We start from the raw sequence: 17,258 nt of genomic DNA on the forward strand, positions 1-17,258 counted from the left end.
CCCACCAGGAAGTATGAAACATAACACTGAGGTGCTTTCACTTTTAGCAATGTATGTAGCGAAGACAGAAAACGAATAATACCGACAAGCCTCCGACACCTTTTGGATAACGAGGTGGGGATTAAATCTTCGAGTGCCTTCATGCTGAGGTTGATGGTTTATTCAAAACAAACTCAACAGGAAGTGTTTAGACCCACAGTAGTGTGACGCTGGAAAAAGTTTGCATGTCACGCCTTCCTTCTTGCTCTTTCCACGCTCGCTGTCACTCTTATTCTTTCTTTTCAGAGATGGAAGATGCAGAAGAAAGCCGGATGGAGGAGATGCTCATGTGTCCAGTGTGCCAGGACATATTCAAGGATCCTCGGCAGCTGCCCTGTGGACACAGCATGTGTATGACGTGCCTGGAAGGCCTGATGGATCACTCCTCAGACGTCCCATTCAAGTGCCCAGACTGCAGGGCGCATTTTGGTCAGGTTGTTACTGTGCAGAAGAGCTACGCGCTGGCCAGCATCGCAGAGGACTTCAGGCTGAGCAGGAGGACCAGGGTGCTCACTAGATGCACTTTTTAAAATCTCAAATCTGTTTGGCAGTCTTAAAAACTGTAAACAACTCTGCGTGACTGCAATACATCATTCTTCATGTCAATATCTGACATTTTCTCCCCAGGAAAAGCAGACAAAATGTGTGTACTGCGACTACTGCCCAGAGAAAAACATCTTGGCTGTCAAGACATGTACGAAGTGTGAGGTGTCGCTGTGCAAAGAGCACGTCAAGGACCACCAGGAGCTGCCAGTGTTCACTGGGCACCCTCTGGTGGGACCGCTGAGCGACCTCGCAGAGAGGAGGTGCCCACAGCATGAGGATGAGGTGCTGAGGTACTACTGCAAGTCATCCAGACGCTACATCTGCAGCATTTGCACACTGGAGGGCAAGCAGCTTAACGTGGCCACTGAGACCTCCACTGTCCTACGGAGACAACTTACCGTGAGTTTAACAACCATCTTGGACTCAATGTTGCACAATCAGGTTATCTTGATTCATTCATTGACCTCTTAAAATCCACCTGGTCACGGGCAACCAGTCTAGGGTTAGGGGTAGGATCATTTCCAGCCAGACAGCTGTACTGCTAAAATGAATGTATGAGACTAACAACTTCATATCTGCAAATATATCTGTTTAATATGTGAGTAAAAGAAAATGAAAATCTGAATCACAGCCTAAGACTGATTGCTATTTATAGATGTTAAGGCAATTTAAGGTAATATTGTGTGTGCATTTAACAGGAATACATGGACCAGCACTTTAAAACGCTCATGGATCAAATCACAGAATCCAGCAACACTGTAAGAAAACTGCAAGAAGACATTCATCATAACGTGAGTCCTGTTTCCTGACATCTTAATATCTCATTTCAAGGTGTTTACAGTTTGTTCCTGTGGCTAATGTCCTTTTCTTTGAACCCAGAAACAGAAAATGAACCCCGCTAGCTCCATCAACGGCGTCACCATAGTCCTGCTCTTTCTCTGGTTCATAGTTCTCTATTACGGTAATAGAACCCCGAGCCCCTTGTTCTTGTGTTACTTTTGTGTCTATGTGTAAACTCGCTCACGTCTGCCTTTTCTTTCTTTCAACCAGCCTACAACTTCTCTGTGGAGAACCAGACGCTAACAGAAGCGCTGGACGAGCAACAGAACCGCGTGCATGACATCTATTCAACCATCGCAGGTAAGGAGGGTTCAAGTGTCCATTTCACTGATGGAGATATGCAGTGCAAATCTTTCTTTGTCAGCCCTGCATTGTTTGCTGCGTGCTAATCTAGACGCTACCCCTGCTTCCAGTCTTTATACTAAGCCAGGCTAACTTTCTTCTGAGTCTTTTTTATGTATCATACAGACACACAGCAGCTTTCATATCCATCTCCTGGCAAGATAGTGAATACCGTATTTCTTAAAGTCAAAACGTTCATGTCTGTGTGGTAATGCAGGGCTTTTATCTGCTTTTTTGTCAACTATAATTATTAAACTCTAATTCTGTTCCACTCAGAAGTCTGAATAACATTTATGTATCCCTCCATAGAAAGTTTGGTTTATCATCCCATGAAAAGCTACAGACCTAAAGAAACAGAAGATCAAGGTAGGACTGGCACGAGCTTATTTTTTTTGGTAGCATTTGCGTGTGTGTGATTCTGTCTGTTAAGTTTGATAGCTTGAAAAGTTTTGAATGAATTCTGGTAAAGCTTTACAGGGGTGTACAATTTGTTTGGCTTACATCCATCAAGGTTTTCAGGGTCAACTGATTTATTGGATGAAAACTAACAAAACGTGTTATAACTTAGAAACTGTGTACAATGTGGTGTGTATTCTCAAGATATATAAAGTACCATATAATGATTTAAAGTCATTCAATTCAGTTTCACTTATATGGTGCAAAATCACAACAACTGTCACATTTGACCTCTGACCTCACTTTTACATTTGCACTGTATTGCTTGTGTTGAGACAACCGTGAGTGTGGCAGAATTAGGAGAAACAAGAATATTGAGATTGAGTGATTGAAAGTAAGACTGCAACATTTATTGGACGGAAAACAAGATTGAGAATTAGGAAAAGCGCAGGTAGGTCATTTGGTGACCTCCTAATGGTTAGCTAGCTTTAGCTACAAAGCTAAGGTAATTGCTTTAAAGTCTTAATAGACTTTGATTTTGTCTTATTTGTTCTGTAAAGTGTCCTTGAGTGTTTTGAAAGGCACTTCTAAATAAAATGTATCATTATTATTATTATTATTTTAAAATTGGTGTAGCAACAAAACGCTGTATGTAAATGTACTTATAGTCGTGTGTCTGTTTGTCAGGAGCTCTCATGTTGGACCTCAACACTGTCAATCACGTCCTTGGAGTCTCTGCTGATCTCAAAACAGCTGAGAGAGTGAACGCAAAGCTGGATTATCCCAACAGTAACAGCCGTTTCGATGAAGCCCCGCAGGTCCTCTCCTCCCAGTGCTTCTCCTCTGGTGTCCATGTCTGGGAGGTGGAGGCTGAGGGGCACTGGGACATTGCTGTATCCTACAAGAGCATCCAACGAAAGTGCAAGAAAACCAGCGCCTTCGGAAACAACACCGAGTCCTGGAGTCTTGTGCACAAAGGCAAAGGGAACCTGTTTGCCTGCCATAACAAAACCAAAACTCCTGTACCTCGTGCCTTGCAGAGCAGCCGAATAGCAGTGGTGGTTAATTTCGAGGAGGGCAGCATCTCATTCAGTGCTGTAGATTCCACCGTCACACAGCTGTACGAATTCAAGGCTGAACTAAGTCAGCCAGTGTGTCTGGGTTTGGGGCTTCATCACGTGGATCCACCCAGCCGAGTGTCCATTGTCAAAGCTTCCTGAATAATACCGCACACTGACCCAACATTCAGACAACACTGTGTGCACACTGCCTCCAGTTCAGTGGCCTGAACCAAAGAGAAGATGCCTCAAAGCCAAATCACACCTCAGGAATTTATTTTTATATTGTGAAGCTTTATATGACGTGCAAAGTGTGTTAAATATTTGATTTTCTGGTTGTAGATACTTATTTTTAATATAAATCTTGTTACAAGTCTTGAATAGCTTCCAGATATACAAATTGTAAGAATTTTAACAACTGACAATTCATCGTGCCACTTTTGCAACAAATATGCACCTTAACCCCGTCAGTTTTAAGTACTGGATTATCGCTATATTTAAAAATACACTAAATTAAAGCAAATATAGCTGCAAGAATATGATTTAAAACCTTTGAACTGATTACTTGTAAAATGCAGTTTGATCCATATCTGAGAGATATAGGGGAACCAGAATAGATGACTTCTTAGACAACTGCAAGAAATCCATAAGTTTCGATCTCAGCCTTCCTTCTCTTCACGTCAAATGTGTCAGCTCACACATGCACTGAACATGCACGATGAAGAGTTTTGCAGCTTTTGCTGAGAAAATAATTAGCCCAAAACAACCTGAATCTGTAACCTTTTCTGAATAAAAGCCATGAAGGGAATAACTGTGAAAGCCAAAGTGTAGTTTTGTCTTGGCACAATTCGATCAGAGTGAAAAGTCAATAAATTCACTAAAGATTTGCCAACACAAGCTAGAACAGTCAAGTTAGGGCAACAGCACCAAAAACTGCATGTGTGGTTAAGTCAGCCGTGTATTTTTGCCTGCTCCCTTTAGGGGTCGCCACAGCAGATCCTTTCCCTAGCATCCTTACCTGCCACACCACATCCATGAAGCTCCTCTGAGGTCTTCCTCTTTTCCTCCTGCCCTGCAGCCATGGTGTGCAATTTACAAGCAGGACAGTTAAAAAGCCTTTGTGAGCTGGCATTGGGGGAAAATATGGACAGAAACAGAAGTTTGAGCGATTTGTCTCATTTATTAACAAAACATGGAGCTTGAACAACTGTCTGATTATTTTTGAAGAAAAAAAAAAAGGCAACAATCAGTCTGGCAGGCCTCCGTACAAAACAGGTTATTACAGTGATACAAACGTTTTCTGCTAACAAAACAAGATTCCATTCAGTTACAGTTTCTCTCTCTTCATACAAAAGGAATTAACACTTAAAAATGCCAAACCATTGATTTTAAACCTTGATGTAGAAAATCAGTGAGCACCGAACGAGTTGTTTTTGTCCTCTTTTGATCGTCAACAACTTGTAATAAACAACTAGAAACTAAGAGAGAGAATATTATTGTCTTGACCGTATCACACACTAGCTGCCGTAAGGCCCCTTGGTGCCTCACTAAAAATGGCACACATACTCATATCACACATTTATCTACACTGCATACATGCCTTTAGTAACAAGGTTAACACTACTGGGCTGTTCCATTACAGCAATACCAGCTGTCCTGAAAAACAACTGTCAGACCTATGTTTCGTATACAAATCGTGAAATGCATTTCTCTAACGCACCAGTTCTGCATCCACCCTACAGCTATCAACACATGTTCCTTGCGAAAACGAAGAAGTCTGTTGATGTGATGGACAGCAGCAGCTGTGTTACTTCACTGTTCCCATGTTCTGATTCTTTATGGAGCACCACGCCTTAAATACATCTCTGAAAGACAGAAAATATCATGTAAAAGAAAGTTTCTCTACATGTTGCTGAAAACAAAACGACTTCAGCTTTCACCTCTACACACCTGCAGTGAGTGGCCACACATTCATTACTGCAGTATTCTTTGTCCCAGTCTTCACTCTCTACTGCTGGGTTGTTGCAGCCTGCCCTTACGCACACAGTCTTCACTGCAGCGGTGTCCTGCGACGCACTCACCTCCATCTCCTGAAGAAAAGGATTAAAATCAGCAGATTTTACACAAGTCTAGGTTTGCCGCAGCTGTTTTTTCTCCATGTTACAATATGTTAAAATCAGAAGTGAGAATAAATCTTTAATTTTGTTAGTTTTATTAAGAAAACTCTTGTGTCAAAGTCAGCAAACTCGCTGATATACACTACCAGTCAAAAGTTCTCATTTAATGGTTTTTCTTTCTTTTCATGACTATTTACATTGTAGTTTCTCTCTGAAGGCCTCAAAAACTATGAATGAACACATAGGATGCTGTGGTAGCCATGCTGGTCTAGTTTTGAATAAATCCCCAACAAAGTTGCCAGCAAAGCACCCCCACACCATCACACCTCCTCCTCCATGCTTCACGGTGGAAACCATAAAGCTTGGAGACCATCCATTCACCTTTTCTGTATCGTGGGCAGAACCAATGATCTCAGATTTGGACTCATCAGACCAAAGCACAGATTTCCACGGGTCAAATGCCCATCCCTTGTGTTTCTTGGCCCAAACAAATCTCGTCTGCTTGTTGCTTTTCCTTAATAGTGGTTTCTTAGCAGCTGTCTGATCATAAAGGCCTGATTTGCGCAGTCTCCTCTGAACAGTTGATGTAGAGATGTGTCTGCTACTGGAGCTCTGTGTGCCATTTATCTGGGCTCTAATCTGAGGTGATGTTAACTTCACTGGCTGGTGACTCGGATGAATTTATCCTCAGCAGCAGAGGTGACTCTTGCTATTCCTTTCCTGGGACGGTCCTCATGTCAGCCAGTTTCATCATAGTGCTTGATGGTTTTTGTGCCTGAACTTGGAGACCCATTCATAGTTTTAACAATTTTCCAGACTGACTGACCTTCAGTTCTAAAAGTAATGGTGTACTGTCGTTTCTCTTTACTTAGCTGGTTGTTTCTTGCCATAATATGAATTCTAACAGTTGTCAAATAGTGCTGTCAGCTGTGTGCTAAACTGACTTCTGCACAACACAACTGATGGTCCCAACCCCATTAAGAAGGCAAGAAACTCCACAAATGAACCCTGATAAGGATCACCTGTGAAGTCATCTCAGGTGACTACATCATAAAACTCATTGAGAGAAGGCCGAGGGTTTGTCAACAAAGCAAAGGGTGGCTACTTTAAGAAATATAAAATATAAGACATATTTAGAGTTATCATTTTTTTTTGCTTCATACATTTGATGTAGATACACCCCCCGAAAAATTTTATGAAATTACTCAAGCAATGCAAATCTGCATAGACTGATAAATCAAGCAGGAATTTGTACTTTCCCCAAGTTGTATATGCTGTACTACAGAGGAGGTGAAAATCAGCAAACAGTTGTTGAAGAGTCTTCCACTGTTCTTCTCCAAATATGGACGGGAACGCTCCATTATTTACATTTTTTATTCATTCATTTAAAAACATGTCCAACTCAATTTCTGTGTGAAACACTCTGCAGAGTTTTAATTATTTTTGGAATTCCCTGCGTTTTGTCGAGTATTTCGATCAATTTGTAATAATAATAATAATAATAATAATGATATTTAGATAGATATTTAATCAGAGTAAAAAAATGCAAAAACCTATGATGAAATCTCTGCTGTCTGCAGAAACTTGTAGGCAAAACAATAGGCAGAATAAATGATTGTTAGAATATTTGATATTAAAACATTAATTACAGTATTTGTTCTTCATTGGAATGAACTATACTCACTGAAGGGATATTATACCCTTAAAAAACTGAAACATACCTGTTAATTAAATCAACACAAATTGGTCAGATGTGCTAACACCTGTAAAAGAGGATAAACCCCAAATTTACTGAATCTTAAAAAGAACTAGCTTTACCTCTTCTGAAGGCAGCACTTCTGTAACATCGTCGTCGTCATCGTCGTCTGCGTGGCCTGACGTCTCAGCAGAATCGTCCTCTTGCAGCAGTGACACGACAGGTGGAGCCTGGGCAGATGTGGTTTCAGTAGATGATGAGGCTGCTGTGCTAGGGACAATAATTGGCAGCGCCTGTTTGCCCTGAATGGGGGCAGGAACGATTTTTATCTGAAGTGGAGGAGGCGGTGTAGCTGTCACGGACACAGGGTGGCCTGGTGTTCCCTCGCGGGGTTTGGCCTGTAAAGGTGGGGGCGCTGGTGCCATCTGCTGGAGCCGAGGTGGAGGCGGGGCATTCTGCATCTGCAGCAATGGAGGCGGCTGACGCGAGGCGTTCGATACCACGAGGGTAGGCTGCAAGGCACGGACCCCTCCAGGCAACACGGTCACCACCTGCCCGCCTCCCTGCAGTATGTGCTTGGGGATTATGATCTTGGTGATGGTCTGTGTCGGAGCGACTGAAGCTGCTGGAGCAGAAACTTTGTTTGCCCCCGTGCGGGAACGTGTGGTCACCTCTGGGACGTCCAGGATGATGTTGGAGGCACAGATGTTAGTAATGGTGTTCTCTTCCATGGTGCTGTTTGCCACACGGGCTCCCTGGTGACCGGCAGAGGGAAGGGCAGCAGGAGTCGAGTTAACCACAGGTGGAGGTGGCGAGGGGGCAGTTTCCATCTCCTCGGTAACAGGCTAGAATGAGGCCATATTAAATACATGAGAAAAGTAAGTCCCAAGAAGCACAGCGATGGACTGGTTTTCTTTCAGAGACAACATGACGTTACCTGAGAGAGCTGGTTGGCTCTGTAAGCTGCGAGTGCTTTCAAATACTCTTTTTTGGCTGCTTCTGTCTTTCTCTTGTACACCTTATAAGAAAGAAAAAGAAGTTTGCTTGTGTTATATTGATGCAGTTTTTTCTAAATTATTATAATAAATGCTGACATGCTAAAAAGGAATCATTTTAAAAGGGGGATTCTACATATTCCTTCTTTGTTTGTCAGTGAAGGCATAACTATACGCACACACCTGTTTCTGTTCCTCAGCCAGGCTGTCCCACATGGAGGCCACGATCTTCGACACCTCCCCGAAAGAAGCATTGGGGTTCTGGCCTTTAATCGCTGCCTGGGTGTCTCTGAAGAAGAGTGCGTACGCTGAAACCGGCTTTTGGGGCTCATTGGGGTCTTTCTTCTTCCTTCCTTTTTTCGCTCCAGCAACCACATTCGCTGATGCTAGTGTGGCAGGTTTACCCCCACCCCTCCGGGCTGTAGCAGGAGAAATGGATGATGGAAGAGCCAGGTGAGACGAAATGTTGGGGAGACCAGAGGAAGAGGAGAGAGACAATGGAGAGTCCACCAGAACACTCTTCTGAGAAGGGAGAGATTCAGTTGGAGAGATGGGAGAGCAGGCATTAGCTTCATCATCTCCAACACAGCAGTGGCTGTTATTCACAGTGCAGGTAAAGTTTTCCACCTTCTCTCAATTTCTTCATGTAACTCTTACTATATGTACTGTGTCAGATGTTCAAAGAAATTAAGTGATAAATGTATGTCAAGAAAAAAAAACGTACATCACTGAAGCTAAGGAGTAATTGCCAGCCCCCAAACGTATGAGCAAAATGTGGCACATTAAGCATCAACAACAGCAATCAAATGCTTTCAATAACTACAGATCAGTCTGACATTGTTACTCTTCTTTGCATGATTGCATTATTGAAGCCACATTGGAGAGTGTGTCAGTCTGAGCTGCTCTTCTCAGGTCAGAAACTAACTGTAGGTATTGTTCCGGTGTGAAACCAGTAGAGGTGGGAATCACCATACATCCCACGATACGATATTATCACAATACTTAACGCACGATACGATATTATTGCAATTTTTAAAAATATTTTGCGATATTCAGATTCTGTGCATAAAGGTAAACTTTATCAATATTCATTTTATCTAATATCAAAGTCTCACACTCAGTCTTTCTCTCATTTCAGTTTTATTGTTGACAAACTGAACGGTTTGTATTACAGTCTAGTCCAACTTAACTGAACGCAACCATCTGGTACAATTATAGCTATTCTGAACTATGCAATTTGTGAAAACTATGCAGCCCCTTCAGCAAGTGAAGAATTTGAAAGTAAATTAAAACAAAATATAATTTTACATTAAATAAAAAAGTTTTAAACTTAATCAAAATAAAACATGTCTTAAATTAAAATAAGTAAACTGTCATGTTTATTGCTGCCAAAAAAAAGTTAAACACATTTGGACAGTGAAGGAATGTCAGGATTCTTGCTCAGAAAAAGGATCAACATGCTCTGAAGTCAGAGCACAAAAACCTTTTTTGTAACAAAACATCGATTTTTGCTGTCCCTGTATCGATACATTATTAGCAAACAAAATATCACGATACTACACAGTATCGATTTTTCCCCCACCCCTAGAAACCAGTATATAAAGAATTAATTTAGCATTACCTATTATTTTCAATCTTAAAGAAAATCAGATGGAGTTTATTCAGGTTAAAAGTAAATTAAAAATATATATATATTAGTCGCGTTTAAGAAGATTTGATTTCCATTAAAACACAACTTTCCACAACATCCTCCTGAGAACCAAGGAAAAAAGAATATTCCCATTTAACTTTTTTTTTTTGTGATTTCCTTCCTCTTTGGTGCTGAAAGAGGCCCCCCAAACATATGAGATACCAATGGAAAGCCCAGGATGTCCTCTACTTAGTATATCAGGACTTAAATGGGGGCTGAAATAAGTCAAAAGATATAGACCAAAAAACCGAGGAGATAAATGATTAGGCTGGTTCTCAGGAGGATATAACAAGCCTCTCTGGCAGATGAACTTCTCTTACGTACGGTCTTTTTTGCAAAGTTGTGAAGCCATAGCATCATTAAAAGGTGATCGGTTCATTCCAAGAATGGTCCTGGAGCAGTACTGATTATGATTGTTTATGTTACCAACAGGCCAAGATCATATTTTGCACCACCTTCTTATCCCGGAGTGCTACTAGCAACATCTGCTTCTGGAAACAGATTAATCAAGTGCTAGGCAGGCCTGGGTGTTTTTATTCTAGCTGCAACCAATTATCTCAACATATTTTTGTTTATTAGGACTTATTAATGGGACACTTTTTGTTCTTTTAAACTGGACGCAGTGTTTACTCAAGTTACCTTGTTTAATTTTGTGTTAAGATAAACACAAAATTTTATATGTTTACTTCACTGTAAAAGTTGGATTATAACTAATATGCAAATAGTTTGTAATCTAAACTACAGTTCCAATAATACGTTGAAAAACGATCCAGGTGTTTCTTATTACCTTGAAGTCATCCATGTCCTCGTCCTGTAAGGAACCTGCTGGGGATGGTGTTGCTGACAGAGGCTGCTTGGGCGCCTCTGAAGGGTGGCCAATGTTTTCACCTCCCAGGCCCAGTGAAAGCTCAGACTGGTTAATAGTAGTAAGGTGACCACTTCCCAAAAGACTATGACCAATGTCACAGAGCTGAACATCGATGGTCATGGGGGAAGAACTGCTGAAATGAGAACCACCAGAGTTGCCCAGTTCCTGTGGAGACACAAAATACAAAATGTAAATAAACCTTTACAGCACTCAACAAACAGTATCGTGCGTGCGAGTCCACAGGTGAGGTACTTACCAGGGCTGAAGAGCTCATCAGGGCTCCTCCTCCTGACTGGCCCATTCCCCCGAGGCTCTGCTGCTCCAGGCCTTGAGAGCCAGAGTTTACAAAGGTGGAAGCAAAGGAAGGGTCATTGGCTTCTACCACAAGGTTGCTAACAAGGCTACGGGAGCCCGAAGGTCCCCCGGTTCCCTCTGACCCATCTGACAGCTCAAAGTGGGCCACCGCATCACTGATACCCAGCGATGGATCTGGATCAAGGGAAATCGGGGGGATCTCGAAAACTTCATCCCCCAGACTAGGAGTATGAAATGTCTGCTGTATGTGCAGGAGAAGAGGTAACGAGTTAGTAACTAATAGACTGACGAAGGTTCGGTAAAACCAAAACGTGTGACACTGTACCATCATGCAGTTTCATGCAACCCACTCACCTCTGAGGACAAAAACGGGTGTCCTGCTCCACTGATGGTGAGATAACTGTCACTGCCTTCCGAAAACTTAAAAAACAAACAAGCCAAAAAACCCCACAGATAGTTAGCTCTAAACTGCCGGTTCGATACCGTTAGTCTAAGAGACCTTTCATAAAAACACCGGTGTCGGTAAGTTACCTTATTTCCTTGGGAGTATCCACCATATGCTTGGGAGTCCAAAAACTCTGAGTCAACATTTTGAGCACAACCATCCGAGAGCTCAGAGTAGAAATTGAGATCCATTGTGAAATAAATTATTAGGTAAAACTACCCCACACACTGTTCAATTTGTTTAAAATGGGATATTTCTTTTAAACTCACACCAATTTAGAGCAGCTACGCGTGTAGTAACTAAAGGTGCTAGCCGCTAGCTAGCTAAACACTGCTGACTACCATCACGTTGAGTTCGAAGAGATGTACCTTCGTCGTGAAGCTCGGTGGAAACTAGGATAAGGGGAGTGATTCAAGGTTCGTAGGAACCAAAAACTCCCATATTAGTTAAATATTATGTGTTATATCATAGCCTCGCAAGGCAGAGTTTATCGGAGGCCCAAAACACACCCATTCAAACACCGGAGACCTACTGCTACTGCTGTGACTAGCGCCCCCTCCTAACCGACAGCAGTATGTCGTGCTAGATTCACGGGCCGTGGGAAAAATTGTAACTGTCACGTGTAGCGGTGCCTGTGTTTTGTGTTTTGTTTTGTTGCAACCTGACAGCTATGAACGAATACCACATGAGCTTGTTTAGAAAACGAAAGAACAGGTGTTTCGCTTTTTTTTGTTCTGCGTATAGATTTTTTGGTCTAGAGGAAAGCACTCAAATGTCCAATGAGTCTTTAACCATACCTCACACCCGATGTCCCTAATCAGACTATTCCAATATAAAAATGATATATCAGGATTATTATAAGGTAGTATTTTGTAGGTATTACATGTAGTGATTTAAAATTAGTTCAAAAGTCACTTCCAAACAACCAGTGATCCACTTCATTAACTAGTTCAGTGCTTGTTTGCTTTCATTTTATTGGCTCGGTTGTAATATTCATGAGCCCTTTATTTCATGTCTGTATTTCACCTTTCTTTACAAATTTAGAAAAAGACCAATTCAGACTGAAGTCATCACAAATGTAAAATCTGTCTAAAACAAATGCATGTTTCCCAATATTATTTTTAGAGATGCAATTGTCTGCTCTAAACACAAAACCTACATTTACTGTCTTGGTGCTATTGCTCATCTTTAATTCTTTGTGAATATCAATATACTTCTCAATTCTAGCCTACTTATAAAACTATGGTACATATCCCAACATAATGGACAGTAACAGTAATTTGAGAAATGCAGGAAGTTTTAATCACCCCTCACCTATTTTGTAGTTTTTCTCAAAGTCAGCAGCAACAGCTTGAAAGATCCCCATTAACCACTTTAAACATTACTGACGTTGGCTAAACTTATGTGATTTCTATATGCAAAAAATATGTCCTTAAAGCAGCTAATCTAATTTGGATATTTGCTCGATTCCAAGTTCTTTTATGTGTGAGTCATATAGGTGGGAATCACCCGACAGCCCACAATATGATATCACAAACATGTAACTCAGGATACAATACCGCAGTTGTTAGCATTTTGCAATATGCCAAGTGTTGCGCTAACATATATTGCAATCTATCACTTTTTTTGAAATTGCAAATTATGTCCTCAAAGTTAAACTTTGTCAATATCTATTTTATCCACTAGGATAAATTTCAGTTATTTTTTTGACTGTCAAACGTTCCAACACGGTCACTAAAACCGGCCATAAACGTTGCCATAAGCCAGAGTCAGCCTGCAGTTAGAGCGGCAATTACATGCCATCTGTTTCTGATAATACAACAATTAACTGTGAGAAATCAAGGAAATATTACAGTTGTCTAAATAGACAGAAATTCACATTTAACCACTACATTTTTACTCAGCAACCTTCCTGTTTTATAGAAATATAACCAGCTGAGTTGAGTTCACTTGAGTTGTCTTTGTTGACAAAGACTCATTCAGACTGATGGCAACACGTTGGCAATCAGTCTGCATTTATCAAATCAAACAGTAATTATGTGCAATCCTTTAACAATCTGAGTGTGACAGTAGCCAGTGCAAGTCACACTGTGACCGTTTGCATAAAAGTTGCATCCTATCAGGCGAGATGAGGCCTCGTTTGTAATGTTCCCAGAGTATTTTAATGTATTTTACAAAACATTACCGTATTGATACAATATTACGATACCACGCTGTATCGACTCTTTTCCCTTCCACCAGTGAATAGTATGTACGATCACACTACGGGGACCAAAAAAAAAAACAAAAACAACTTAACCATTAATCTCTCTTTCCTCCACTATCAGCATTTACTGAATGTAATTATTCCCCTTTTAGCGAAGGATTTTAATGAACCAATTTTATCAAATCCGAGTTATTTCTCAGGCTTCCTGTCCCAACTTAAGGATTTCCTCAAGCTGCTCTGTAATGTAAACCTTAATCGCAGCCCAATCCTCAGGAACACCTGTATCCTAAAAACACACTAAGCTCAAGTTGCACCAAATATAGTGTTTGCACATCCATGTTACATCATTATTTTCACACATTTAGCCTTGAGACAGAGTAAACTTCACAATAAATACTACTTTAGTTTCCAATATAGCTTAATAACTGCATAACATATCTCGGTTTAGGGAAAACGGGAATATTTGGAGCTCTCATACATCGTCTGCTGTAATCAGGGCATGACTATTAAACAGGAGGACATTATGTGTACAGACAGCAAACTTCCTTATTGCTTCAGCTGAGTGGAAATCGCAATAACACACACAAACGTGCTTTCACTGTAGATTGCTGTTATTCATATCACAGATACAGTCAGGTCATAAAACAAGAATAGTAACTCAATGCCGTCATCTTTGCACCATAGTACACAATTGACCAGCTCTACATTGTACAATACACCCATCCTCCTATTACGTTTCAGTAACTAATAACGCCACTTTCCCCTCTCCCTCCCTCCCTCTCTACCCCTAACCCTCCCATAGAGTGAAAACACTAACAGTACATCCATAAACTGGATCCCCTTTAAAGTTCACAGACTCGTCTGGACAGAACGAGATCCAGGGGAGATTGTGGGATCTGGCTCTGCTCAGTACACGTCCAGTTCCATGTAGCGCTAGAGGACCAGCTTTGAGGTTCTTAGATAAGAAAAGTGTATCTGTACAGCAGGGGTCCCCTTTTGGTCACGGCTGGGAATGTGATGGGAATTCGTAGGTTTTAGAAGGAAGTAGAGGACAATGACCAGTTGACAGGTAAGAAAGCTCAGCTTTTTGCCGTTTTATCAGAGGTTAGAGAGGAAGATTGAGGAGAATAAGGACTGGACACGATTGTGGGGGGGAAAACAAAAACAAACAAACAAAAAATAAATTGAAGGGTGCAAATCTGCTCCTCACATGGAAAAAAAATCCTATGTAAAACAAATGAAAAGATGTAGCAACAAATAAACCCCGGAACAAATTTATCCATAATTTGATACATAATGATAAAAATAAATGATTAGGAATAACATGATTTGTTTTGGAAAAGGGGACTAAGTCAGATGTGTTTGGAGAGGAGGGTTCAGTCAATCCTCTGAGCTTGATGAGGAGTCAGAGTCTTTCTGTGCTATGATAACATCGTCCAATAGCGCTTCCTGATCCGAGCTGTCATAGTCCCCCTGGGAAAGGCTGTCTCCTCCTTCCATTTTAACATCAAAGTCTGGACTGGTGAGGAAGTGATGAGAGGACTCCAGGTCCTCCTCGTCCATCATGTAGGCTCCATCTGACACCAGAGTCTCCTCTTCAACTCCGTCCAGGTTGGGGTCTTCGGGGGTAGGCTCTGGAGTGTGGTGATGGTGGTGGTGGTGGTGATGGTGGTGGTGGTGATGATGACGGCGACGGCTTTTCTTCGGGATCTCCGAGTGCTCCGTTAGCAGTCGGTGGAACAGGGTCTCCGGCAGAAAGCCCTGTGAGAAAAAGCAAAGAATCAATATTATCTGAATTAATATGAATAATTCATCGAGTCGGCACAAAAATCAGAGTGAAAAATGATCTGAATCATTGAAATTTATCAAACAACTGTTGTGAAAGGCAATTTACTGCCATCTGGGTCATCATCTGACGCCATCATTTGTGCATAATTATAGCATCAAGATCATTTTAAGCACAGCACTGCTGCATGTCCACAGCTGCGAGTGTGGTGCAAAAGCTTTGGCTTTGTCCTGTAGGTGGTCAGCAAAATCAAATGTGCATGCTTTAGCCTTAGACTGCTTTATTTCCGACAAGCTGTGCCTGTGATGCTAGTAGATGACTCGCACTCTCTGGTTTGCTCATTTGCAGTGCTTTTCATAGATTACATTTGTTATTACTCTAACAAAATGACTGAATTCATCTTCATAAATTGGCACAATGAGCACAAAGCTTTCCACCTCCATTGAATAATTAATAATGACGTCGACCCAATGAAGTATTAGAATTATCAATAAAGATGTAATCTAATCACAAGAGTCATGTAAAATTATAGCATCTTTAATACATACAGAATTCCGAACAGTTTCGGACCACTCCGGTGCTACAGCGTTGTCGGGATTCTCCTCCAGATATTCTCTCAGGTCTTGCAACATTGGACAGAAAGCGGCTCCAATCTACAGAGAAACATTTGAATGCTTGTTAGCGAGGGGCATCATAAAGCCTAAACGTAAACATCACCAGTCTACGCTTGTGTGCAACTGCGCCCCACCTTCTTCCCTGTCCTCATGTTGATGAGTTTGACCTTCTCATTGCCTGTGATGGCTTTATCTGCCCTCCTCCTTCTCTTCCTCTTGCTCCGGTTCACAAGAAGCTGAAGAAACAAGATATGATGAAACATAGTCCCGTACCCGTTTCGCCACAAACTGTCACCAGGCTTTGTTTATGAACCAGGACATGAATAAGAGTCATGAATTTACCTCCAGCATGTCTCCCTCCACTTCATAATCTGGGTTTTCCTTCAGCCACGTGGGCGGGTCCCTGCGACGAGGCATCCGCTCCAACGGATCGTGGAGTCCATCCATGTCAGAAAACTAAAAAGAAAGGAAGAGATATGATGATAAGATTATCAAGTGATATCAAACACTGCTTGGTTTCTGTTGCAGAGGAACATGTAAACCTGACTCTTGTACCTCTTGGTCCTTGCGCTTCTTCCGGCCACTGGCTTCTCCTCCTGACCCATTGGGCATCAAGGCCTGCTTGGAGAATGTGAGCTTCAGGCCCTCCTCCTGGCAGAGTGAGAGGAGGTGGTTTGTATTTTTAACCACAGACTACACATCACAGTCAACAATATTTTAGCAACTTGCATTAACAGTCAACAGACTGCTTCAGGTAAGCTGAACAGAATTTGCCCGTGTATCCCTACAACAATTCTAATGTCTCAACACTATTCTCACCTTGAGGAGTTTTACAGTAAATTCGCCATCTTCTCCATCTGCCCCTGGGACAGCAGGCATGATGGGGGGTTTACGCATCACCCGTGTGTAAGCCATCTCATCTCCCACCAGCTCCGAGTTCGGGTTGAGCTGAGCTTCAGACACGTAACGCCGGCCCGAGGGCCACTGACCGGTCAGCACGAGGGTGCACAAACTGTCCAGGCGGTTGATCAACACACGGTCCTGAAACAAAAATAATCCCATGAGTGAGTCTTTTACGGTGACAAAACCCCACACATGTATGGATTAAGTGGGCATAAATTACCTTGGGCCAGTCAACTCTGAGGGGATCAGGAGGAGGAATGCCATCCTGAGACGTAGTCATGGAGAGTAAACTATTATCTTCATCCACATCGCACACCTTCATTCCTGTATAGATTGAAAAGAGTAACTTAGCACAGATCATTTCTATCTCCCGCCCCACTCAGCATTTTTTCTTTTAACTAC

At 41.8% G+C, this 17,258-nt stretch overlaps 3 protein-coding genes and 1 long non-coding RNA gene across 5 annotated transcripts in view; 2 read left to right on the forward strand and 2 right to left on the reverse strand.

The window, feature by feature from the left end:
- LOC102794367 (E3 ubiquitin/ISG15 ligase TRIM25-like) lies at positions 1-4,782 on the forward strand. Its single transcript, XM_087832010.1, has 8 exons — positions 1-114; positions 286-545; positions 667-984; positions 1,284-1,376; positions 1,465-1,546; positions 1,636-1,725; positions 2,077-2,133; positions 2,851-4,782. The coding sequence occupies exons 2-8, from the start codon at positions 288-290 to the stop codon at positions 3,381-3,383; spliced, it is 1,431 nt and encodes a 476-aa protein (XP_087688136.1). The 5' UTR covers positions 1-114; positions 286-287; the 3' UTR covers positions 3,384-4,782.
- Positions 4,382-11,907, reverse strand: tox4a (TOX high mobility group box family member 4 a). 2 transcript variants are annotated; one of them, XM_035912980.2, is made up of 9 exons: positions 11,434-11,907; positions 11,257-11,322; positions 10,844-11,140; positions 10,507-10,752; positions 8,213-8,551; positions 7,972-8,052; positions 7,157-7,879; positions 5,172-5,311; positions 4,382-5,086 (listed from the first exon to the last, which is right to left on the reverse strand). In XM_035912980.2, exons 1-9 carry the CDS (start codon positions 11,536-11,538, stop codon positions 5,029-5,031), a joined length of 2,055 nt encoding a protein of 684 aa, XP_035768873.1. In that variant the 5' UTR covers positions 11,539-11,907; the 3' UTR covers positions 4,382-5,028. The 2 variants fall into 2 exon arrangements, with proteins under 2 accessions (XP_035768873.1, XP_006802776.1); XM_006802713.2 differs by having other exon boundaries at positions 10,844-11,143.
- Positions 11,006-17,258, forward strand: part of LOC118455102 (uncharacterized) — a 12,204-nt gene continuing 5,951 nt past the window's right edge. The window contains exon 1 of the long non-coding RNA XR_004844014.2: positions 11,006-11,163. This is a non-coding gene — a long non-coding RNA (uncharacterized LOC118455102). The remainder of the gene's footprint in view (positions 11,164-17,258) is intronic.
- chd8 (chromodomain helicase DNA binding protein 8) overlaps positions 13,410-17,258 on the reverse strand; it is a 19,493-nt gene continuing 15,644 nt past the window's right edge. Inside the window, exons 33-39 of the mRNA XM_006802712.3 lie at positions 17,077-17,180; positions 16,773-16,994; positions 16,509-16,604; positions 16,296-16,409; positions 16,088-16,189; positions 15,888-15,992; positions 13,410-15,314 (exon numbers count right to left, since the gene is read on the reverse strand). Of these exons, the coding sequence (XP_006802775.2) occupies positions 14,934-15,314; positions 15,888-15,992; positions 16,088-16,189; positions 16,296-16,409; positions 16,509-16,604; positions 16,773-16,994; positions 17,077-17,180 (1,124 nt within the window). The 3' untranslated portion in view covers positions 13,410-14,933. The remainder of the gene's footprint in view (positions 15,315-15,887; positions 15,993-16,087; positions 16,190-16,295; positions 16,410-16,508; positions 16,605-16,772; positions 16,995-17,076; positions 17,181-17,258) is intronic.

The sequence above is a fragment of the Neolamprologus brichardi genome, chromosome 18 (genome assembly GCF_056152115.1).
Source record: "Neolamprologus brichardi isolate AB-2024 chromosome 18, ASM5615211v1, whole genome shotgun sequence".
NCBI classification, from domain to species: Eukaryota; Metazoa; Chordata; class Actinopteri; order Cichliformes; family Cichlidae; genus Neolamprologus; species Neolamprologus brichardi.